The sequence below is a fragment of the Elephas maximus genome, chromosome 2, assembly GCF_024166365.1.
Source record: "Elephas maximus indicus isolate mEleMax1 chromosome 2, mEleMax1 primary haplotype, whole genome shotgun sequence".
Classification (NCBI taxonomy): domain Eukaryota; kingdom Metazoa; phylum Chordata; class Mammalia; order Proboscidea; family Elephantidae; genus Elephas; species Elephas maximus.
The window spans coordinates 69,071,517-69,098,965 of NC_064820.1; the positions used below are offsets into that span (position 1 = coordinate 69,071,517).

Genomic DNA, 27,449 nt, shown 5'->3' on the forward strand with positions numbered 1-27,449 from the left:
AGCATAGAAAAGGACTCATTCTATGAAGCCAATATAACCCTGATACCAAAACCAGGTAAAGACACCACAGTAAAAAAATTACAGACCAAATCCCTCATGAACATAGGCGTAAAAATCATCAACAAAATTCTAGCCAATAGAATTCAACAAAATATCAAAAAAATAATTCACGATGACCAAGTGGGATTCATACCAGGTATGCAGGGATGGTTCAATATTAGAAAAACCATCAATGCAATCCATCATATAAATAAAACAAAACACAAGAACCACATGATCTTATCAATTGATGCAGAAAAGGCATTTGACAAAAGTCCAACACCCATTCATGAAAAAAAAAAAGGAGGCGGAACCAAGATGGTGGAATAGACAGATGCTTCTGGCGAGCCCTCTTTACAACAAAGACCCAAAAAAACAAGTGAAACAAGTATATTTGTGACAAGCTGGGAGCCCTGAGAATCAAAGGCAAGCTTAGACAACGAACTGAGGGGCAGGCGGAGGAAGAGACCATTCAGAAGTGGAGAGAAGTTACCGGACCTGAATCGCGGGGAGCCCTCAGGCACCATTCCTGGAGCGGCGGCAGCAGGGTGGTACTAGCGTTCGGCTGCAGTTTCCTCAGGGAGAAGCAGCCAGCCATGCAGCCTACTCACACCTCCGGAACCTGAGGAGAACGGCACTCTCAGCAAAAGCTAAGTACTTGCATATATTTTGCCGTGCCCCCCGCTACCCCCAAGCCAGCTTCAGTGGCTGAATCCCTGGGCCTGAGATAAACCCTGGTGAGCGCCTAGAGCTGTCCGCCCAGCACTGGGGAAGGCAAAATTTGTAACTGGGGGAAAAGATAATTTGCTAGCTCCGTTAACTGGGGAGCTCAGGACAGAAGCGGCTCCTGTCCAGGCATAAACCATTCGTGGACCTTGAGCACCTTTCCCTTCTGCATGGACCTGTGTGGGCCTATTTCGGAAGAATAGGCCCTTGTTGGCAAACTCCAACCACTTCACCTGTGCGGTGGAGAGGTGGGTGTTTGACATTTGACATTGCTTTGCCTATCAAACAAGGTCCTCACCTACCCACATCACGGACCTAAGGACTTGTAGCTCCGCTCAGGTCACCCAGCCACCCGCGACAGGGGTCCAAAGATAACTGGTACCTCCCAGTCCTTACAACCAAAAACTTTGGATGCCCATGGTCCCTCTGCAGGACCTACCCAGCAGCATGCTCTAGGGAACAGAGATGCATTTTCCTCAGAGACACTTGGGGGTCGGTTCTCAGCACCCTGCCTTGTTCAGGGCATGACCCCCTGCTGCAATCAGATCCCAGTATATATGCCAATCACCCCTGCCCTCTAAGACTGTAGAACAGAGCCTGTACCACACACTTGGTGATCAGCTACCTGGAAACCTGAGTTGAATTCATACAAGAAAACTGAATGGACTCTAGATTGATATACCTGATAACAGCTCTAGCCAGCTGGGGACAGGACACCAGAGCTCCAAAGGTAGAAATAATCAAGCTAGCTCACTCAGGCAACACATAGGGGTATACCAAAACAAAACAAAGCAAGCAGCTACAACACAGTAAGCAACCATAAACTAGTACAATAACTTACAGATGGCCCGGAGACAACAGTCAATATCAAGTCACGTAAAGAAACAGACCATAATCACCTCAACAGGCTCTCAAAACAAAGAATCCAGGGATCTTCTCGATGAAAGTGCATTCCTGGAATTACCAGATGCAGAATACAAAAGTTTAATATACAGAATCCTTCAAGACATAAGGAAGGAAATGAGGCAATACACAGAACAAGCCAAGGAACACACAGATAAAGCAACTGAAGAAATTAGAACGATTATTAAGGAACATAATGAAAGTTTAATAAGCTGGAAAAATCCATAGACAGACAACAATCAGAAATTCAGAAGATTAACGATAAAATTACAGAAGTAGACAACTCAATAGAAAGAGGGGCAGAATTGAGCAAGTAGAAGCTAGAATTTCTGAACTTGAAGATAAATCACTTGGCACTAATATATTTGAAGAAAAATCAGATAAAAGAATTTAAAAAAATGAAGAAACCTTAAGAATCATGTGGGACTCTATCAAAAGAAATAACCTCAAGTGATTGGAGTACCAGAACGGGGGGGATAACAGAAAATACACAGAAAATTGTTGAGGATTTGTTGGCGGAAAACTTCCCTGATATTGTGAGAGATGACGAGATATCTACCCAAGATGCTCATTGAACTCCACATAAAGTAGATGTTAAAAGAAAGTCACCAAGACATATTATAATCAAACTTCCCAAAACCAAAGATAAAGAGAGAATTATAAGCTCAGCGAGGGATAAATGAAAAGTCACCTACAAAGGAGAGCAATAAGAATAAGCTCAGACTACTCGGCAGAAACCATACAGGCAAGAAGGCAATGGGATGACACATTTAAAAAACTGAAGGAAAAAAATTCCCTACCAAGAATCATATATCCATCAAAACTGTCTCTTAACTATGAAGGTGAAATTAAGGTATTTGCAGATAAACACCAGTTTACGCAATTCGTAAAAACCAAACCAAAACACAAGAAATACTAAAGGGAGTTCTTTCATTAGAAAATCAATAATATGAGGTATTGACCCAAGACTACAACATTGGGCAGAGCAACCAGAAGTCAACCCAGACAGGGAAATCCAAAAAAACAAAACTAGATTATAAAAAAAAAAAAAATGCCCAAAACAGGGTAACAGGATTGTTATTATATAAAAGAAGACAACATTAAAATAATAAAGAGGGACTAAGAAATGTAATCATACACCTTCCATATGGAGAGGAAGATATGGCAACACAAAGAAATAAAAGTTAGCTTTAAATTTAGAAAAATAGGGGTAAATAATAAGGTAACCACAAAGGAGACAAACTATCCTACTCATCAAAATAAAATACAAGGGAAAATACAGACTCAGCAGAAACAAAATCAGCAACAACAAATCTGAGGAAAGGACAATATATAAAGATAATCTCAGCACATAAAATTAAGTGGGAAAAAGAAACTGTCAACAACACCCAAAAAAAGACATCAAAATGATAGCACTAAATTGATACCTATCCATAATTACCCTGAACGTCAATGGACTAAATGCAGCAATAAAGAGACAGAGAGTGGCAGAATGGATTAAAAAACAAGATCCGTCTATATGCTGCCTACAAGAGACATACCTTAGACTTAGAGACACAAACAAACTAAAAATCAAAGGATGGAAAAAAATGTATCAAGCAAACAATCAAAAAAGAGCAGGAGTGGCAATATTAATTTCTGACAAAATAGACTTTAAAGTTAAATCCATCATAAAGGATAAGGAAGGACACTATATAATGATTAAAGAGACAATACACCAAGAACATATAACCATATTAAATAATTATGCACCCAATGACAGGGCTGCAAGATACATAAACTCTATCAGCATTGAAAAGTGAGATAGACAGCTCCACAATAATAGTAGGAGACCAACACACCACTGTTGGTGAAGGACAGGACATCCAGAAAGAGGCTCAATAAGGACACAGAAGATCTAAATGCCACAATCAACCAACTTGACCTTGTAGACATATACAGAACAATCTACCCAACAGCAACCAAGTATACTTTCTTTTCTAGTGCACATGGAACATTCTCTAGAATAGGCCACACATTAGGTCATAAACCAAGCCTTAGCAGAATCCAAAACACTGAAATATTATAAAGCATCTTCTTTGACCATAAGGCCATAAAAGTAGAAATCAATAACAGGAAAAGGAATCAAACACTTGGAAACTGAACAATATCTTGCTCAAAAAAGACTGTATTATAGAAGACATCAAGGATGGAATAAAGAAATTCAGAGAATCCAATGAGAATGAAAACACTTCCTATCAGAACCTTTGGGACACAGCAAAAGCGGTGCTCAGAGGCCAATTTAGATCAATAAATGCACACATACAAAAAGAAGAAAGGGCCAAAATCAAAGAATTATCCCTACAACTTAAACAAATAGAGAGCAACAAAAGAAACCCACAGGCAAGAGAAGAAAGTGAATAATAAAAATTAGAGCTGAACCAAATGAAATAGAAAACAGGAAAACAATTGAAAGAATTAACAAGACCAAAAGCTGGTTTTTTGAAAAAAAAAAAAATTGATAAACCACTGGCCAAACTGACAAAAGAAAAACAGGAGAGGAAGCAAATAACCTGAATAAGAAATGAGAGGGGCGATACAACAACAGACCCAACTGAAATTAAAAGAGTCATATCAGATTACTATGAAAAAGTATACTCAAACAAGTTTGAAAACCTAGAAGAAATGGATGAATTCCTAGAAACACACTACCTTCCTAAACTAACACAGAGGTAGAACAACTAAATAGACCCATAACAAAAGAAGAGATTCAAAAGGTAATCAAAAAACTCCCAACAAAAAAAAAGCCCTAGTCCAGACAGCTTCACTGCAGAGTTCTACCAAACTTTCAGAGAAGAGTTAACACCACTACTGCTAAAGGTACTTCAGAGCATAGAAAAGAACGGAATACTAACAAACTTATCCTATGAAGCCACCATATCCCTGATACCAAAACCAAGTAAAGACACCACAAGAAAAGAAAATTATAGACCTATATCCTTCATGAATGTAGATGCAAAAATCCTCAACAAAATTCTAGCCAACAGAATTCAACAACATATCAAAAAAATAATTCACCTTGACCAAGTGGGATTCATACCAGGTATGCATGGATGGTTCAACATTAGAAAAACAATGTAATCTACCACATAAATAAAACAGAAGACAAGAATCACATGATTTTATCAATTGATGCAGAAAAGGCATTCAACAAAGTTCAACACTCATGATAAAAACTCTCAGCAAAATAGGAATAGAAGGAAAATTCCTCAACATAATAAAGGGCATTTATACAAAGCCAAGAGCCAAAGTTACCCTAAATGGGGAGAGTCTGAAAATATTCCCATTGAGATCGGGAACCAGACAAGGCTGCCTTTATCACCACTCTTATTCAACATTGTGCTGGAGGGCCTAGCCAGAGCAATTAGGCTAGATAAAAAAAATAAAGGGCATCCATATTGGCAAGGAAGAAGTAAAAGTATCTCTATTTGCAGATGACATGATCTTATATACAGAAAACCCTGAGGAATCCTTCAGAGAACTACTGAAACTAATAGAAGAGTTCAGCAGAGTATCGGGATACAAGATAAACATACAAAAACCAGTTGGATTCCTCTACGCCAACAAAAAGAACATCGAAGAGGAAATCACCAAATCAATGCCATTTACAGTAACTCCCAAGAAGGTAAAATACTTAGGAATAAAACTTACCAGAGATGTAAAAGACTTATACAAAGAAAACTACAGTACACTTCTGCAAGAAACCAAAAGAGACTTACATAAGTGGAAGAACATACCTTGCTCCTGGATAGGAAGACTTAACATTATAAAAATGTCCGTTCTACCAAAAGCAATCTATACATTTAGTGCAAATCCGATCCAAATTCCAAGGACATTCTTTAATGAGATGGAGAAACAAATCACCAACTTCATATGGAAGGGAAAGAGGCCCCGGATAAATAAGACATTACTGAAAAAGAAGAACAAAGTGGGAGGCCTTACTTTACCTGATTTTAGAACCTATTATACCGCCACAGTAGTCAAACAGCCTGGTACTGGTACAACAACAGATACATGAACCAATGGAACAGAATTGAGAATCCAGACATAAATCCATCCACATATGAGCAGCTGATATTTGACAAAGGCCCCAAAACAGTTAAATGGGGAAAAGACAGTCTTTTTAACAAATGGTGCTGGCATAACTGGATATCCATCTGCAAAAAAATGAAACAAGACCCACACCTCACTCCATGCACAAAAACTAACTCAGAATGGATCAAAGACCTAAATATAAAATGTAAAACGATAAAGACCATAGAAGAAAAAATAGGGACAATGTTAGGAGCCCTAATGCATGGCATAAACAGTATACAAAACATTATAAAGAATGTAGAAGAAGAACTAGATGGGGAGCTCCTAAAAATCAAACACCTATGCTCATCCAAAGACTTCACCAAAAGAGCAAAAAGACTACCTACAGATTGGGAAAAAGTTTTTAGCTATGACATTTCTAATCAGCGCCTCTTCTCTAAATTCTACATGATACTGCAAAAACTCAACTGCAAAAAGACAAATAACCCAATTAAAAAATGGGCAAAAGATATGAATGGATAGATCACTAAAGAAGACATTCAGGTAGCTAACAGATACATAAGGAAATGTTCACGATCATTAGCCGTGAGAGAAATGCAAATCAAAACTACAATGAGATTTCATCTCACTCCAACAAGGCTGGCATTAATGCAAAAAAACACAAAATAATAAATGTTGGAGAGGCTGTGGAGAGATTGGAACATTAATACACTGCTGGTGGGAATGTAAAATGGTACAACCACTTTGGAAATGGATTTGGCACTTCCTTAAAAAGCTAGAAATAGAACTACCATATGATCCAGCAATCCCACTCCTTGGAATATATCCTAGAGAAATAAGAGCCTTTACACAAACAGATACGTGCACACCCATGTTTATTGCAGCACTGTTTACAATAGCAAAAAGATGGAAGCAACCAAAATGCCCATCAACAGATAAATGGATAAATCAATTATGGTATGTTCACACAATGGAATACTACGCATCGATAAAGAACAGTGAGGAATCTCTGAAACATTTCATAACATGGAGGAACCTGGAATGTATTATGCTGAGTGAAATTAGTCAATTGCAAAAGGACAAATATTGTATAAGACCACTATTATAAGAACTTGAGAAATAGTTTAAACTGAGAAGAAAACATTCTTTTGTAGTTGCGAGAGGGTAGAGGGAGGGAGGGAGGGTGGAAGAGGGGCATTCATTCATTAGATATTAGATAAGAACTACTTTAGGTGAAGGGAAAGACAGCACACAATACAGGCGAGGTCAGCACAGTTGGACTAAACCAAAAGCAAAGAAGTTTCCTGAATAAACTGAATGCTTCAAAGGCCAGCGTAGCAGGGGCAGAGGTCTGGGGACCATGATTTCAGGGGACATCTAAGTCAACTGGCATAATAAAATCTATTAAGAAAGCATTCTGCATCCCACTTTAAAGAGTGGCATCTGGGGTCTTAAACACTAGCAAGCAGCCATCTAAGATGCATCAATTGGTCTCAGCCCACCTGGATCAAAGGAGAGTGAAGAACACCAAGGACACAAGGCGATTACGAGCCCAAGAGACAGAAAGGGCCACATGAGCCAGAGACTACATCATCCTGAGACCAGAAGAACTAGATGGTGCCTGGCTACAACTGATGACTGCCCTGACAGGGAACACAACAGAGAACCCCTGAGGGAGCAGGTGAGCAGTGGGATGCAGAGCCCAAATTCTCATAAGACCAGACTTAGTGGTCTGACTGAGTCTAAAGGGACCCCAGTGGTCATGGCCTCCAGACCTGTTGGCCCAGGACAGGAACCATTCCCGAAGCCAACTCTTCAGACATGGATTGGACTGGACAATGTGTTGGAGAGGGATTCTGGTGAGGAGTGAGCTTCTTGGATCAGGTGGACACTTGAGACTGTTGGCATCTCCTGGCTGGAGGGGAGATGAGAGGGTGGAGGGGGTTAGAAGCTGGTGAAATGGACACGAAAAGAAAGAGTGGAGGGAGAGAGTGGGCTGTCTCATTAGGGGAAGAGTAATTGGGAGTGTGTAGCAAGGTATATTTTGTGTGAGAGACTGACTTGATTTGTAAACTTTCACTTAAAGCACAATGAAAATTATTAAAAAAAAAAACAAAATAGGAATAGAAGGGAAATTTCTCCACATAATAAAGGGCATTTATACAAAGCCAACAGCCAACATCATCTTAAAAGAAGAGAGTCTGAAAGCATTTCCCTTGAGAATGGGAACCAGACAAGGATGCCCTTTATCACCACTCTTATTCAACATTGTGCTGGAGGTCCTAGCCAGAGCAATTAGGCAAGAAAAAGAACTAAAGGGCATCCATGTTGGTAAGGAAGAAGTACAAGTATCTCTCTTTGTAAATGATATGATCTTATAGACAGAAAACCCCAAGGAATCCACAAGAAAACTACTGGAACTAGTAGAAGAGTTGAGCAAAATATCAGGATACAAGATAAATGTACAAAAATCAGTTCTGTTCCTCTACACCAACAAAGAGAACTTCAAAGAGGAAATCATGAAATCAATACCATTTACAGTGGTCCCCAAGAAGATAAAATATTTAGGAATAAATCTAACTAGAGCGCTGGTGGCATAGTGGTTAAAACTCAGACTGCTAACCAAAAGGTCGGCTGTTCAAATCTACCATCTGCTCCTTGGAAATCCTATGGGGCAGTTCTACTCTGTCATGTAGGGTCGTTATGAGTCGGAATTGCCTTGATGGCACACAACAACAACAACAGAGACATAAAAGATCTATACAAAGAAAACTACAAGACACTACTGCAAGAAACCAAAAGAGACCTACATAAGTGAAAAAATATACCTTGCACGTGGATAAGAAGACTCAACGTTGTGAAAATGTCAGTTCTACTCAAAGGGATCTACAGATACAATGCAATCCCGATCCAGACTCTAACGATATTTTTTAATGAGGTGGAGAAACAAATCACCAACTTTGTAGAGAAAGAGAAGAGGCCCCGGGTAAGTAAGCATTACTGAAGAACAGCAACAAAGTGGGAGGCCTCATGCTATCTGATTTTACAATCCATTATACCGCCACAGTAGTCAAAACAGCCTGGTACTGGTATGACAACAAATACATAGACCAACGGAACAGAATTGAGGATCCAGATGTAAATTCATCCACCTTTGAGCAGCTGGTATTTGACATAGGCCCAAAGTCTGTTAAATGGTGAAAAGGCAGTCTCTTTAACGAATGGTGCCAGCATAACTGGATATCCATCTGCAAAAAAATGAAACAAGACCCATACCTTACCCCATGCACAAAAACTAACTCAAAAAAATGGATCAAAGATCTAAATATAAAATCTAAAATGATAAAGATTATGAAAGAAAAAATTGGTACAATACTAAGAACCCTAATACATGGCGTAAAGAGAACAGAAAACATAACTAACAATGCACAAACACCAGAAGAAAAACTAGATAACTGGGAGCTCCGACAAATCAAACACTGAAGCCTCATCAAAAGACTTCACCAAAACAATAAAAAGATTTCCTATAGACTGAGAAGAATTTTTGGCTACAACATATTTGATCAGGGTCTAATCTCTAAAATCTACAACGTATTACAAAAACATCAACCACAAAAAGACAAATAACCCAATTAAAAAATGGGCAAAGGATGTGAATAGGCACTTCATCAAAGAAGACATTCAGGTGGCTAACAGATATATGGGGAAATACTCACAATCATTAGCCATTAGAGAAATGCATCAAAACTACCATCTCACCCTAACAAGGCTAGCATTAATCCAAAAAACACAAAATAATAAATGTTGGAGAGGTTGTGGAGAGACTGGAACACTTACACACAGCTGGTGGGAATGTGAAATGGTACAACCACTTGGGAAATCAATTTTGCGCTTCCTTAAAAAGCTAGAAATAGAAGTACCGCACGATCCAGCAGTTCCACTCCTTGGAATACATCCTAGAGAAATAAGAGCCATCACACAAATAGATATATGCACACCCATGTTCATTGCAGCACTGTTCACAATAGCAAAAAGATGGACACAACCTAAGTGCCCATCAACAAATGGATAAACAAATTATGGTGTATTCATACAATGGAATACTACACAACAATAAAGAACAGTGATGAATCTGTGAAACAGCTCACAACATGGATGAATCTGGAAAGCATTATGCTGAGTGAAATTAGTCACAAAAGGACAGGTATTGTATGAGACCACTATTATGAGAACTCAAGAAAGGCTTAAACACAGAAGAAAACTTTGTTTGATGGTTACGAGGGAGGCGAGGGAGGGAGATGGGAATTCACTAACTAGATAGTAGACAAGAATCATTTTAGGTGAAAGGAATGAAAACACAATACAGGGGAAGTCAGCACCACTGGACTTAACCAAAAGCTGAGAAGTTTCCTGAACACAAAATAAAACTTTGAGGGACTTAACCAAAAGCTAAGAAGTTTCTTGAATGCAAACAAACACATTGAGGGACAGTGTAACAGGGGCAGCGGTCTGGGGACCATGGTTTCAGGAGGCATCTAGGTCAATTGGCATAACAAAGTTTGTTAAGTAAATGTTCTACATCCCACTTTGGTGAGTGGCGTCTGGCATCTTAAAAGCTAACAAGCGGCCATCTAAGATGTATCAGTTAGTCCTAACCCACCTGGAGCAAGGGAGAATGAAGAACACCAAAGACACACAAGGAAAATATTACCCCAAGAAACAAAAGGGGCCACGTAAACCAGAGACTCCATCAGCTTGAGACCAGAAGAACTATGGTGCCCGGCTACCACCAATGACCACAGCTGATAGGGAACACGACACAGAGTCCTTGATGGAGCAGGAGAAAAGTGAGGCACAGAACTAAAATTCTAGTAAGAAGACTAGACTTAATGGTCTGACTGAGACTGGAAGAACCCCAGAAGACATGGCCTCTGGACTCTCTATTAACCTAGAACTAAAACTATTCCCGAAGCCAACTCTTCAGCCAAAGATTAGACTAGACTATTTTATAAGACATAAAGTGATACTCGCGAAGAGTGTGTTTCTTAGTTCAAGTAGATACATGAGACTAAATGGGCAGCTCCTGTCTGGAGGCGAGATGAGAAGGCAGAAAGGGACAGGAGTTGGTTGGATGGACATGGGAAATACGGGGCAGAAAGGAGAAATGTGTAGTCACATTATCGGGATGGCAACTAGGGTCATATAACAGTGTGTATAATTTTTTATTTATAAAAACTGTGTATAAATTTTTGTTTGAGAAACAAACTTGAGCTGTAAACATTCACCTAAAGCACAATTAAAAAAAATTTTTTTTACGTTCTGTCCCCAGTACACCTCATACCCACAAATATGCACACGTAAAGTTTAATAAGATAGTAACTAACTCTTACCGTATGTAAGTACTCTAACATTTTCTATTCTGCTCTTTTCCATTTCATTTTTAAATTGCTGACAGCGACCCATTGCATTAATCCTACCCACCCCCTTACCCCCACCACTCCTGACCTTCCTGCAATTTGAAATATCCTTTTGGGTCATTTCTCATTTCTTAAATTTCATCAGTCAGATATTGCTTGGCCATATGGCCTATTGGCATTCGTACTGACCTTTGGATCACAAATTCAAAACTATATACAGGCTCAAACTATTAAAACATTCTTTTCTTCAAGAATTTTTATTATTTTTTTTAATTAAAAAATCACTATAATCAGGGGTAGTCCCATATTAGTCTCTTCAATCTGAATCGCAAAAACCAGATCATAGCCACCCCTTTTGCAAGACAGGTCAGGAAAACAAGAAATTGGATTGCTGTAATTGGCTTAGGCTCCTGCTATATCAAACCAAACTGATACTCTGTTGGAGAGGAAGAATGGAAAAATGGATATTGTATAGGGAGTTATCAGTGCCTGGTATAACTCTAATAGCACTTGGCTTTTTCCAAACACAAAATTAAAGTAAAAATAATCATTGTGTTTTTAGGTTAGAAATTATTACCTTTTAAATCCCTTCCCATCTCCACAACACACACAAATAGGTATTCACCTGATTCAGGCCGATATGGCACTACTAGTGTTTTTGTTGCTAGGTGCCATCAAGTCGATTCCTACAAGTCTGACCCCATGTGACAGAGTAGAACTGCCCCATAGGGTTTTCTAGATGGTAATCTTAATGGCAGCAGATCACCAGGTCTTTCTCCCACAGAGCTGCTGGGTGGGTCCAAACCACCAGTCTTTGAGTTAGCAGCCAAGCCTTTAATCCTGCCACTAGGGCTCCTTAGTACTAGTGTAGAAATACTGAAATACGTCCATATCAGTTGATAAATTGTAAAACAATAACTGTAATGATTGGCAAATTTATCTAAATTCTAACATAAGCTTATTAAAAAAATTTCCACCCTGGGTTTCTTGTGTCCATTCAACCACTTCCTGTCCCTTCCTGCCTTCTCATCCTGCCTCCGGACAGGAGCCACCCATTTGGTCTTGTGTATCTGCTTCAACTAAAAACACACTCTCCACGAGTATTGTTTTATGTTTTATAGTCCAGTACATTCTGGAAACGCTGGTGGCGCAGTGGTTAAGAGTTATGCCTGCTATGAGTCGGAATTGACTCATTGGCAACGGGTTTTTTTTTTTTTTTTTTTTTTGGTTAGTCCGGTCTAATCTTTGTCTGAAGAGTGGGCGTCAGGAATGGTTTTAGTTCTGGGTTAACAGAGCGTCCAGAGGCCATAGCTTTGGGGGTTCCTCCAGTCTCAGTCAGACCATTAAGTCTGGTCTTTTTATGTGAATTTGAGTTCTGCTTCACACTTTTCTCCTGCTCCGTCAGGGATTCTCTGTTGTGTTCTCTGTCAAGGCTGTCACTGATGTCCTTTAACCATTTTTAAATGAGATTTTTTTTTTTTTTAATTTTTATTGTGCTTGAAGTGAAAGTTTACAAATCAAGTCAGTCTCTCATACAAAATCTTACATACACTTTGCTATGTACTCCTAGTTGCTCTCTCCCTAATGAGACAGCACACTCCTTCTCTCCACCCTGTGTTTCCATGTCCATTCAGCCAGCTCCTGTGCCCCTATCTGTTCTCAAGGATAATTATCATGTCAGGACCAACATTGATAAATGAGCCTCTGGACATAGCAACATCTGAAAACCATTTGTAGCAAGCTGTGGCAAGTTAGCTTACAATGTGCTTTAAGGAAATCAGCAGTTTTCAATAGTCTAGAATTATATAATTGCTACGGCTCCTGAACAGTTTTGTTTTTACTTTGTATTTATTATTAGTGTGTAAAAACTCTTAATGAAATATTGGGTGCAATGTTTTGATATTTATAAATTCAAGAATTTATAATATTAAAAACACGCAAACAAATGAAGATACAATAACATTTGAATAAGTTTATTCTTTTAAGTATGAACTTTCTGGATCTGTGGAACAACAAAAAAGAAATCATATTAATAATGAATTATAGCCTGCAGTATCTTCTGATATGGTGCAAATATTAGAACACATGACATGTTTTTTGAAACTGTAAGAAATCAAAATAAAGTAAAATAAATTATTTGTATTTGGGGAATTAAGAAAAAAAAACTTGATTATATCAGCAAAATCACGAATAGCTTATTATTACCAGTGATATAAATGTTGGATGCAAGTGGTACTCAGAAGTTCTACAATTAATATTTAAAAGTGCTAATTTCTTGAATATTTCATCAGAATGGCAATCATATGCTGTTAAACTCATGGTACAGAAAATTTACGATCTTAATTATGTGAGGAAGAAGATGAAAGAATTCACTTCAATCAGTTTAACATATTAATACATTTGTAATATTAGTATTTTCTTGGGAAAAAATTATCACAGTATATCAGTAAAGCAAATTAAAACCATTATAATTACCAGAACTCTAAAACTATCTTCTGTACAGTTTAAAATATTCAGGTGTTTTTAAAACTAGTAATGCTGATATGAGCATATTGATGCATCTAGATTTTATGTTTATTTCAAAGCGTATCTATTGAACTAAGAAAATATTTTACAGAATTATAAAACAGGACAATACAGTTTCACTCATTATTAATGGAACTTTCTTTATATCACATAATATTTAATAATTTCCCTGATGTCAAATTTAAAACTTGGAAGATAGTTCCATGATTTTTCTTGATATTTTTTTAACTGAAAAGAACATCTGAATGAGCATATCAAACCTTTCTTGTCTGTCTTCTATATAAATAGTGTCACTGAAAAACAAAAGTCCTATTGGATCATGTAGGGTGATGTCTGTGGGACGTGAAGGAGAAAATCTGGAGTTGCAATCGGAGTTTTAGGAAAATGTCAAGATGTTTTCATTTGTTACTAAATCACTATATTCACTTATTTCTGTATCATGCAATAAAACATATAAATCAAGCAAATTGCTTAAATATTTCCTGGTAAGCTTTATGTTTACCACTATACATCAATAAGTACCAAAGAGAATTAAATAACATACATATTGGTCTAGGAATTACAAAAGAGTTGTTTGTAATACAGTTCTATCAATCTGAATATATCAAGCCTTGTAATATTCAGATTTGTAGGACTGTAACATGTTTAACATGAGGACAGTTAGTTTTAGAAAATGAATTTTTTAGATATTAGATTTTACAAAATGATAGTTGTGATGGATTGAATTATGTCCCCTGAAAAATGTGTGTATCAATTTGTCTGGGCCATGATTCCTGGTACTGTGTGATTTTCCGGAGGATGGGTGGCAGTTGTGTTGGTGAGGCAGGACTCAGTCTACAAGATTGGATTGTGTCTTGAGGCGATCTTTTGAGATATAAAAGAAAGAAGTGAGCAGAGAGACAGAGGACCTCATGCCACCAAGAATGCAGCACCAGGAGCAAAGCGCATCTTTGGACACAGGGTCTTAGGTCCCTGTGCCTGAGAAGCTCCTCGACCAGGGGAAGATTGAGGACAAGGACCTTCCTCCAGAGCCAACAGAGAGAGAAAGCCTTGCCCTGGAGCCGACACTCTGAATTTGGACTTGTAACTACTAGACTGTGAGAAAATTAATTTCTCTTTGTTAAAGCCATCCACTTGTGGTATTTCTCTTATGGCAGCACTAGATGACTAAGACAATACTTTAACAAAAATATCAGTAATATCTTCAGCTTCATAAGAAAAAAAGTGTGTTGGTTATTAAAGGTGACATGTTTGACATTGTTAAATATATAAAACTAAATAATGTAAACCCTAAGAGGCAAAATATACATAGAAATGATGATATATATCACTTGAAATAAAACAAAATAAAGTACAAATTCCAAGAATATTATCAGATACTTCAACAAACATGAAATGAATTTCCAAGAATCCATGTGTTGTTTAAGGATAACTGTGAAAGAAAATTGATGAATTTTTAAGTTGTTTCAATTTTTGAATCCTGGACTTGGTTAGCCAAGTGATGTGTTCAGAGCTCTAATGATTTATGTGAATAAAAGTGATAAAACTAAGCCAACTAAAAATGACATCTTAATAAACAGTTTTTGTGATTTAATTAATAAAAGAAATACTAAATACATATAAAACTTCAGATAATATCACAGAAAATTTTTGCTGTAATTGTTCTTCAATGGAAATTCAGAGGCCTTTTTGCTTGAATAGAAAATAGGTGTGTGTGTGTGTGTGTGTGTATATATATATATATATATAAATGAATTCCATGCCAGTATATAAAAGATAGGCTCTAAGGATTGCAGATACATATTTAAAGTACTACATATAATCCACCAGTCTTTACTTATATTTACTCTGACAAATTATGCCTTATTGACACTTTCATGCTATACCTTTTAATATTATTTGAAAGGCATTGAATGGCTAAGTAAACTACTCTTGACTCTTATGTTTATTTAAGGAAAGGCAGAGATTCTGGTATATTTGAATCTGAATGAAAACAACTTTCTTACCAATATGGCATTGATTATATATCTTCATATTTTAAAGAAAATGTTATAAGCACAAGCATATAAATTTCATATATTTAAAATTTATGGTAAATTAGAATTATTTAAAATATAAAATATTTCACTTATAATAGTTTAAATGTCTTGGAAATACAACCAGAATGCCTCTTAGAAGCAAGGATGGCGAGACTGCGTCTTACATGCTTTGGACATGTTGTCAGTTGGGATCAGTCCCTGGAGAAGGACATCGTGCTTGGCAGAGTACAGGGTCAGCGGAAAAGAGGAAGACCCTCAACGAGGTGGATTAACACAGTGGCTTCAACAATGAGCTGAAGCATAACAACGACTGTAAGGTTGGCTCAGGACTGGGCAGTGTTTCATTCTGTTGTGCTTAGGGTCACTATGAGTTGGAACCAACTCGACGGCACCTACCAACAGCAACGTCAGTACTTTGTGTGTGTGTGTGTGTATTGAGAGAGAGAGAGTACTGAATAAAAGAACTCTCAACCAAGAATTCTTTACCTAGCAAAGTTGCCCTTCAAGAATGAGAATGGAATAAAGACATTCCCAAATAAACAGAAGTTTTGGGAATTTGTTACATCAGAAATGCCTTGCAAAAATTACTAAAGGGAGTCCTGATGGGAAGGAAAGGACACTAGACAGATACTCAAAGCTGCACATGGGGAAGAAAATTAAAAAATAAAAGGAACATATCCAATAAAGTAATGGTGTGGGCAAATAAAAGGGCCAGTTGTATGGTATTTCCAGTGGGTAAATTTAGTAGTTAAGTTCTACAAGCATTATTAACATCAAATGCGTAAGAAATAAATACAAATTTAACCTAATGGGCAGAGGACATGTAATAATGTAATTGGTGACATAACAACAGAAATGGGAGAGGGAGGAGTGAAATAGGAATACATACATTATGTTGTATGTTACATGTTTGTATGTTAAACGTTATCAAGCTAAAATAAATAGTTGTAAATTTCACTGTGTAGTGTCTGGGGCCTTAAAAACTTGTGAGCAGCCATTCAAGGTACAACATTTGGTCCCTATTTGCCTGGAGTAACAGAGGAAGAAGGATGGTCAGAAATTGGAGGAGGAACTAGAACACATGACTATTTGTCTAGCTTATCCTTTGCCATGAAATCGGAAAACTGGATGGTGCCCAGCTGCCAATACTGATCATTTTGATCAAACGTTCTGTAGATTAATCCTGATCCAAAGGGGAGAAATGTGGAAAAAGACTTCAAAGTCTCATACATTCCAGACTTCCTGGAGCCACTGAGGCTGGAGAACTCCTCTCTTCTCCCGCGGAATATACATGCCCTGAGGAAATCTTTAAATCTTAAACCAAAACTATCCTCTGAGTCATCTTTAAATCAAACAGTAGTTTAGCTTAACTGTAAAATAAAGCTGCCTTGAGCATTGTGTTCTTTTAAAGAATTATTTATATGGACATTAGCAACTTGAAAGGTTAGATGAGAAGCTTAGGGAAGAATGAGTTTGTGTTAATGATGGTGAAACAATTCAGAAATGGATATCAAGAAAGGTGTCACAACTTGAACAGTGTAACCAGTGTCACTGAATTGTACATGTAGAAATTGTTGAATTGGTGTATGTTCTGCTGTATATATCTTCACCAAAAACAAAAGATTAAAAAAAAAAAAAGACTTTGAAACAATGGCAGCTAAGGAAGGACCCAGATTATGTTTGCTAAATACCATTTCCGTCCAAAAGAAACCATAAGCCCTTGGAAAAATAGCTTATTCTAAATCTGAGGCAGAAAGGAAATATATAAGATTATTCCAGAGCATCTTCTTGTACCAAAAAGGAGGAAATCACAGGAATTGAATATAGATTGGGTATTAGATTAATATTATCATTACTAGTTTTGTTACATTGAATAAAGGAATGGTGATTATGTTTCTTGTTTTGTTTTGAATAAGTGTCCTCATAAAAACAAACACACATAGACTTAGGTCCCACTCCTGGAAATTCTAATTCAGTAGTCTCACATTGGGTCTTGACTGGTATGTTTAGAAAGCCTCACGGGTGATTCTGATGCATACCACTACTTTAAAGAAAGAAAACTCACCAGTTAACATTTGTTATGCCAAAGCACCCAGTGCTTTAAATAGCTATACTTGAAATTAAGGTAGTTTTCCTACTATATGTTTTTATTTCATTAGTGGGCAACAGTATAAACCAAAGATGATCATGGCAAGGTATTGTATTCATTTCCTAGGACTGCCATAACAAATAACCATAAATTTTGTAGCTTAAAACAACAGAAATCTATTCTGTCTTAGTTCTAGAGGCCAAAAATCTATAATCAAGGTGTCCTCAATTTAGTTCCTTCTGGAGCCCCTGAGGGAGAATCTGCTCCATAAACTGTGTGTCATTATTTCATTTTTATTTTTAATGAAGAATCACAATCTTTGGGAATTTTTATTCCTGACAAAATGCTTCTTCTACACTTTCAGATAGTGACTGTGCCACCTCACTAATTAGATCACGGCTGGATATATACTGCATGGCCACCACACTTTCTAAACTAAAGACCTGGAAAATGTTTTTCTTCTGATAAAAGTTATTGCACTTAAATAACCTTTAAAAGGCATAAGAAATAAATAACATTTAATTTCCTATTGATTGAATCATCATTAAAAATAGTAAAATTATACAAAATCAGCATCATATTGGAATATTGAGGTCTGTGATTCTCACAGTTACAGCACACTGCTCAACATACGACATAATCCATGCCACATTAATTGATTCCCTAGAAAAAGTTACTTTTCAGCTTAGTTTTTGAAGTTGGTAGAAAGAACTATGGTATGAAGGGAAATTTTATGGTCCCTTTTCACCCTACTCAGTAGTGTTTTGGATATGTTGATGAGTAAGCAGACAAGATTTTTTTTCTTTTTCTTTTTACAAATACATACTTTATAAACAATCTGTATATATAAGCAAACTAGCTAAGTGGTTTTACTAGAGGTGTTTTCACACACCCACATCCCAAACTCACCCCCCCCAAAATTCCACATTTTTCTTTTTTTTTTCCTAAATAAACTCCAATCAAAGAAGTAGGGGGGAAAGGAGTTAAAATTTCATGTCCTAATTTTGCTGGTTCTAATTACTGGGTTAACAACAACATGCAGCTAAAGTACTGGTGTCTGAGATACATTTCTGACAAATACATCTATTTCTTGTGAAAGCCTGGGAAATTATTTCATTTGGTCATTAGTTTGTCTGAAGATGTTTGATTCTGCAAGTTTAAACATGCTCAGTATAAATCAAGGGATGTCCACATAGAGTGCTTTTCTCTAATAGAGATCAAAACAGTACATGCTAAAACAGCAGTAGTTTGAATATACCACAGAAATTTGCCTTCTCAGAAAGTTGGAGGTAAGAGAGACTTTAAATATTTTGTGAATTTGGTGCTGTCTTTTAGCAGAAAGATATATTAACCTTTGTATTCCCCCTGAAACTGGGACAATTTTGTTCACAAGATAATTTTTTGAAAGGGCCTATGAATTCTAATGCCTCTTTTTCTCTTTTTTTTCTTTTCCAGTGGCAGAATCAGGCCCTATTTTGCTATAGGGTTTACTTATGAGTTTAAAATGTATTTCAGAGACAGATGCAGTAACAAGCTCTAGATTACCATAAGCTGCTTTAAAAACCAATAGTTACATACAATCTCACTGAAATGTAAAATCATATATTCTGAAGAGTTAGAAAGATACATAAAGTAACTTCCCCAACCAGTATGAGAACACCCTTCAGTGATCACCTTCAGAGAAGGACTTCTAGGCTCTGCTCATCACATGTAGTGACAGGGAACCCTCTTAGAGGCAGAACATCTTCCCAACAATGCTGAATTGAATCTGTCTCCTCACAATTTCCTTTTATTGGTTCAAGCCTGTTTTAATCTAATCTTTCTCCCCATGACTACTCTTCAAATGTATGAAAACATATATAATGTTCCCTTTAAGCCTTTATTCTGCACAATAAATACTCACCTTTCTCATGCACTGCTGGTGAGAATGCAAAATGGTACAACCGTTTTGGAAAATAATGTGGCGCTTCCTTAAAAAGCTAGAAATGGAAATACCATATGATTCAGCAGTCCCACTCCTAGGAATATATCCTAGAGAAATAAGAGCCATCACAGAAATAGACATATGCACACTCATGTTCACTGCAACACTATTCACAATGGCAAAAAGATGGAAACAACCAAAATGCCCATCAACATAATTTGGATAAACAAATTATGGTACATATACATAATGGAATACTATGCAATGATGAAGAACAATGATGAATCTGCTAAACATCTCACAACATGGATAAATATGGAGGGCATTTTGCTGAGTGAAATAAATCAGTCACAAAAGGACAAATATTGTATGAGACCATTATTATAAGAACTCAAGGCTTACGCACAGAAAAAAATTTCTTTGATGGTTATGAGGGTGAGGAAGGAGGGGAAATCACTAACTAGATAGTGGACAAGTGTCAACTTCAGGATAGATTTGGTTCAAGGGTTAAAGATTATCTCAGGGTAAGTCTCAGGGAGTCCTCTGGTCTCAACTGGTCCTATCGGTGATATTAAAAATATTTTAACAACCAGTTACATAAAAGCTCTATATAAATTAAAAATTAGAAAATATATTTTTTGTCTTCTAAGTGACTATATATATGTGTGTATATATACACATACAAACATATATATGTGTATATATATGTTTATAAAGCTAATTACCAAGTGAGACAATAGCATAAATTAGTCACCAAATTATTCTGTGAATTTCTATTTGTAGATTTAAAAACTATTGGAATATTATTTTGTGTGATATGGGTATCTTAAATGGATATACTTAAATGATGCCCTATCTGAATCATAATCTGACGAGGTAGGTTTATCCAAAAACACACTTTAGTTCTGATTTTAACCACCCATTCCTTATTTTGTTTCAAATAGTTAAAATTGCCCAATAAGTGACACAGCATTTCCCAGCAGTATTCCTTTTTTTTTTTTTTTTTTTTGCAGTACAATTAATTCTTCAGTGTATGAGACTGACCCACCACTGCTGGACATTTAGCATACCTGACTAGTAGTAGTCCCTACGCCCATTTTTTATAACAAATAAAAATGCGTCCATATATTTCCATGTTCCCCATCACTACCCCTTTAGAACCACTGATGTTACAAATAGATTCAGATATTAATTAGGGTTCTTTACTGAACTAGTGGAGCCCTGCTGGTGAAGTGGTTAAGAGCTCGACTGCTAATCAAAAGGTCGGCAGCTCATATTTACCAGCCGCTCCTTGGAAACCCTACAGGGCAGTTGTTGTACTGTGTCCTATAGAGTAGGTATAAGTCAGAATCTACTTGATGGCCATAGGTTTATTGCACAAGTATAAAAAGATTGTAAAAATGTCATGGGACAAACTTCAGAGGGAATAGATAAAATAGTCAACAACAACTATCTCAAAAGGCAGTTTGAAATATTTTTTATATAAAATGTCAGGCTATAGAAAGATTTTTGCATTGTATTACAGCTTTGAAATATCTGAAACTTACAGTCATAGGTATATAAACAAAAACTGGCTTAAGACCCAGTCCTGTTACTTATGATGTGACCAATGGCAAATCAACTAAACTCTCAAAGCTATAATATGTAAAATGGGGAACATTAGTAATATTTATCCTGAAAAAAGTAATTTTAATGATCCAGTGAACTCTGTTTCACAACCTAAATTAGGCTTTCTGACATATTTCCTGACAAGAACTACTTTTGTAATAGCTTAGAGGTTAAATTACATTTAAGAGTTAAGATCTCTAGACTGAATTTACTGTGAAAACCTTACCAATAATCAAAATTTTAAATACATACTCATATAATTACAGATAGACTTATTGATATATTTTGTATCCTGTATGTTACCAGAAGAAAAACAAAACATTGTATATTTCTTAGGGAAAAAAACATTAAATTTTGCTGCATGAAAAAATTCTCAATTTTGAATATAAAATGATTACACTGTAAAATCTAATTGAACAAAAATTTAATACTATTTGCTTAAAGAAAAACAAAAAAACTATAGATTGTATTTATGTAAGTCTTGGATAAGCAACCATTCAGTTGAAACTAATGTCACTAAATGTTTGCATAATTACTACTTGGTTTTACTTTTTAATTAAAAAAAAGACCAAACTTCTTGAGTTTATTACATACTTTCTCTAGAAGCTGAAATAAAAATAAATCACATTTAGCCTAATAGTAGCCAGTTAGAAATAGAATCATGTAAAATATAATAGGTTATGTAATTTAATAGCAAATATTATAATCCCCAAAATCCAAGAAAAAAAGTAAAGCCATATTTACTTTGGGTTCTTAAGTTTAAAACTAAGTTATGTAACTTAAGTTAAAAAGACATGCTATTGATTATATCATGGAAAATGGCAGCACAGGGCACTTAAAGAATCAGTTCCTCCACTGAAACAGTCATAAGCTGGCTAACACTGACAGAGTCAACTTTTTTGGAACTCTGGAATCTAACCTAAAACTTACAGCAACTAGAAGGCTGTTTAAGAAAGAAACCAAACCAAACCAAGCCCATTGCTGTTGAGTTGATTCCGACCCATAGCGACCTTGTAAGACAGAGTAGAACTGCCCCATATGGTTTCCAAGGAGCACCTGGTGGATTCGTACTGCTGACCTTTTGGTTAGCAGCTGTAGCTCTTAACCACTATGCCACCAGGGTTTCCTAAGGAAGAAAAGGGGAGCTGAATTTCAGTAAGAGGGCACAGTGGTGTTTTTTCTCAACTGCCTACCATTTTCCATTCTCCAGCTCAGACATGGCTATGGGGTAGCAGCCTGGATTCCTGGTACAGCTTGCTGATACAAGGGGACAAACAAAGATCTTGTTGTTAAAATACTCTAGTTGTATACCTTGACCTGTCTAGTGATTCCCTGAGGGACCAGCACAGAAGCTGACCTGCAAGCAAGCAGATAGATTAAAACCCCAGAAAAGCTGATACTGAGGAGGAAACTTCTTACGAGATTAAGAGATAAGGAGGGCCACTGCATTTACTAGGAAGACAGAGTGCAATATGCATGCTCACAAAGACCTGAGAGGACCCTTGGTTTGCACCTTTAGTGGCTCTGTGGTCTTCATGAAAGCAGATGAAGGTTAATGCAGAACCGTAGGCAGCTCAGAGCCCAACAGCAAAGACTGGGAGAGTGATATTTTATTTTCTTTGCCTCAGAAGTTTAAGGAAAACTCTGACAGGTCAGTGGCAGTCCATTAAAACAGTGAAAGAAGACTTCAGTGACCACACACAACAAAGAATACAGTGTTCGCAAAAAACAGTTTGGAAAGATCACTAAACAAATGGACAGCTGCAGCCCTCAAGAATCAACAACAGCAAACCTCCGGGGCAGGGGGTAGAGTTGATTTCCAGAGTTACCACATTATAATATTCAAAATTCCAAATTTTCAACAACAACAACAAATTAACAAGGCATACACACACACACACACACACACATATATGTGTGTGTATATACATATATATTCAGGAAGGCATAGCTCATTCACAGGAGAAAAAGGTAACAGAAACCATCCCTGAAGAAGCCCTTATATTGCATTTACTAGACAAAAGCTTTAAACAACTGCGTTAGGTATGCTGAAAAAGCAAAAGGAAACCATGGACAAAGAATGAAAGGAAAGAAGAAAAACGATATATGAACAAAATAGGATTATCAATAAAGATATAGAAATTATAGAAAGAAATTAAATAGAAATTCTGCAGCTGAAAAATACAAATATTTAAATGAAAATTTCATTTGGTTTTAAAAGCAGATTTGTGCAGACAGAAGAACAACCCAGTGGTTTTGAAGATAGGACAATTGACATCATCCAGTGTGAGGAGGAGAGAGAATGAAGAATGAAAAAAAGTGAACACAGTCTAAGGGACCTGTGGGACACCATCAAGTGGACCAGTATATGCACTACGGGTGTCTAAGAAGGAGAAGAGAGAACAGGGCAGGAAACAAAATATTTGAATAAATAATGTACAGAAGATTTCAAATATGATGAAAGACATGAATCTACAGATCCAAGAAACTCAGATGAACTCCCCATGTAAGATAAGCTCAAAGAGATCCACACTGAGCCACATAATTAGACGGTTAAAAGACAATGACAAAAAGAGAATCTTGAAAGCAACAAGAGAGATGTGATTACCACATATAAGGGATTCACAATAAGATTCTCATTAGAAATCAAGAATGCCTGAAGGCAGCGGGATGGCACGTTTAGTTTTTTTGTTTTGTTTTTGCCAACTGTACCCTCCCTTCATGAGGTATTTTTTTTTAAGTGCAGTATGCCAATTTTTTTTTACATGTTGCTGTAAAAAAAAAAAAATTAGTGCACTTATGAAAATACCTCATGAAAGGAGAGCACAGTTGGTAAAAATATGTAGAATGTGCATGTTTGCATAAAACTACGGTCAGTAGGTTTAAAGCTCCCATCAAAAAAGTGAGATTAGCTGGATGGATTTAGAAAAACATGAACCTAATATGTGCTCTCTACAAGAGGCTTACTTAGACCCAAATAGGTAGAAAGTGAAAAGATGGTAAGAGATATCCCAAACATAAAGTAACCAAAAGAGAGCTGGGGTGGTTATAATATCAGACAAGACTGTACATTAAAAACTGTTAAAAGAGACAAAGAAGGACTTTATTGATAAAGGGCCAATCATCAAGAAAATATAACACAAACACCAAACAACAGAGCCCCAAAGTATATAAAACAAATCTTAACAAACTAGGGATAATAGACATTTGTATAGTAATAGTTGGAAATTTTAACACAACACTTATAAAAATAAAAACGTCTAGGCAGAAGATCAATAGGGAAATAGGGGTCTTGAACAACCCTACCTAATACCTAATAGACATATATAGAACACTCAACCCAACGACAGAATACACATTCTTTTTAATTGCACATGGAACATTCTCCAGGATAGACCACATGCTAGACTGTAAAACAAAGCTCAATAAATTTTAAAAGATTGAACCCATAGAAAATATCTGCTCTGACCACAATGAAATTAAGCTAGAAATCAACAATAGAAGGTAAGCGGGGAAATTGACAAATGTGTGAAAATTAAAAAACAGATTCTTAAACAACCAGTAGGTTAAAAAAGAAGTCACAAAGGGAATTGGAAGATATTTTTAAACTATTTAAAGTGAAAATACAACATTCTAAACTTATGAAATACAGCAAAAGCAATGCCTGAGAGATATGGCAGTAAATGCCAATAATAAAAAAGAGACCTGAAATCAATAACCTAACTTTATACCTTAAAAGGAACTAGAAAAGGAAGAGTAAACTAAACCCAAAGCCAGAAGAAGGGAGGATATAATAAAGATTAGAGCAGAGATAAATGAAATAGAAAACAGAAAAACAATAGAATCAACAAAATGAAAGCTTGGTTCTTTGAAAACATCAACAAAATCAATAAGCCTTTGGTAGACTGACAAAAATAGAGAAAGAAGCAAAAAACTAAAACTAGAAAGTGAAACATTACTACTGGCGTTACAGAAATTAAAAGGATTATAAGGGAATATTATGAACACTTTAAAGAGTTGAAAAGCAAAGATGCCACCATGAGGACTGAGGTGTGCCTGACCCAAGCCATAGTGTTTTCAGTCACCTCATATGCATGTAAAAGTTGGACAATGAATAAGGAAGATCCAAGAAGAATTGACAGCTTTGAATTGTATTGGCGAAGAATATTGCATATACTATGAACTGCCAAAAGAATGAACAAATCTGTCTTGCAAGAAGTACAACCAAAATGCTCCTTAGAAGTAAGGATGGTGAGACTACGCCTCACATACTTCAGTCATGTCTTCAGGAGGGATCAGTCCCTGGAGGATATCATGCTTGGTAAAGTAGACGGTCAGCGAAAAAAAGGAAGACCTTCAACAAGATGGATTGACACAGTGGCTGCAACAGTGGGCTCAAGCATAGCAACAATTGTGAGTATGGCACAGGATTGGGCAGTGTTTCATTCTGTTGTGCATAGGGTTGCTATGAGTCAAAACCAACTTGACAGCACCTAACAACAACATGATCAGTTATACAGCAATAAAATGCCTAGGTGAAATGGATGAATTCCTAGAAATGCATAAATTACTAAAAGTGACCCAAGAAGAAATGTTCTTCTTGTTGTTAGGTGCTGACAAGTCAGTTCTGACTCATAGTGACCCTATGTACAACCAAACGAAACACTTCCCTGATAACATGGCAAATATGTGAGACAAAATCTCGCCATCCTCACTTCCAAGGAGCACTCTAGCTGTACTTCTTCCAAGACAGACTTGTTCTTCTGGCAGTCCAGTATTCCTTGCCAACACCGTAATTCAAACGCATAAATTCTTCTTTGGTTTTCCTTATTCATCGCCCAGCTTTCGCATGCATACAAGGTGATTGAAAATATCATGGCTTGGGTCAGATGCCCCTTAGTCCTCAAAATGATATCCCTGCTTTTCAACATTTTAAAGAGGTTTTCTGCAGCAGATATGTTCAATGCAATATGTCCTTTGATCTCTTGACTTGCTCCCGTGGATATTGATTGTGGATCCAAGTAAAATCAAATCTCTGAGAACTTCAATATTTTCTCCATCATGATGTTGCTTATTGGTCCAGCTGTGAGGAATTTTGTTTTATGTTGAGGTTCAATTCCTACTGAAGGCTTTGATCTTCATCAGTAAGTGCTCTAAGTCCTCTTTGCTTTCAGCAAGTAAGATTGTGACAACCTTAACAGGCCAATAATATGTAAAGATAATGAATAAATAATAAAAATCTACCAACAAAGAAAAATCCACAACGAGATGGTTTCACTTTTGAATTCTACCAAACATTTAAGAAGTAACACCATTCCTTCTCAAACTCTTCCAAGAAATGGAAGAGAACACTTTCTAACTCATTCTAAGAGTCCCAGTTTACCCTGATACCAAATATAAATGAAGATATCACAATAAAAGAAAACTACATATCAATTTTCCTTATGAATTCAGTTGCAGCAATCATCAAAATACAATCTGAATCCAACTGCAGTGAAAAGAAACCAAATTCACACCTCACATCATATATGAAAATTAAGTCAAAATGAACCAATGACGTAAATGTAAGAAGACCATAAAAATCTTATTAAAAAATATAGAGGTAATGCTTCAAAATCTAGTTTTTGACAATGGATTCTTAAATATGACATCAAAAGCACAAGGAAAAAAATAGATAAATTGGACATCAGAATTAAATTTTTTTGTATGTTAAAGAACTTTAACAATAGACAACTTATAGATTGGGGAAAAACTGGGGGAATCATATATTGGATAATGGTTTAGTATCCAGAATATAGAAAGAACTCCTACAACTTAGCAACAAAAAGACAAACCAATTAAAAAAGGGCAAAAGACTTGAATAGGCATTTCCTAAAGAATATATACAAATGGCCAAAAGCATATAAAAAATGCTCAACATCATCAGTCATTTAAGAAAAATACCGAAACTATTGCTGTCGAGTCAATTCTGACTCATAGTGACCCTATAGGACAGAGTAGAACTGCCCCATAGGGTTTCAGAGGAGCACCTGGTGAATTTGAACCACTCACCTTTTGGTTAGCAGCCATAGCTCTTAAACACTGTGCCACCAGGTTTTCCCATT

The 27,449-nt window shown here is 36.6% G+C and overlaps 1 protein-coding gene across 12 annotated transcripts in view; it reads left to right on the forward strand.

The window, feature by feature from the left end:
• The window catches only part of RNF180 (ring finger protein 180), a 305,949-nt gene that overhangs the window by 259,750 nt on the left and 18,750 nt on the right, over positions 1 to 27,449 (forward strand). Inside the window, exon 8 of one of the 12 annotated variants that reach the window (XM_049864382.1) lies at positions 15,823 to 20,385. The exons of the other annotated variants lie outside the window; for them this stretch is intronic. Within the exon in view, the coding sequence (XP_049720339.1) occupies positions 15,823 to 15,827 (5 nt within the window). The 3' untranslated portion in view covers positions 15,828 to 20,385. Of the gene's footprint in view, positions 1 to 15,822; positions 20,386 to 27,449 lie in introns of those variants that run through there. 12 annotated transcript variants of the gene reach the window in all.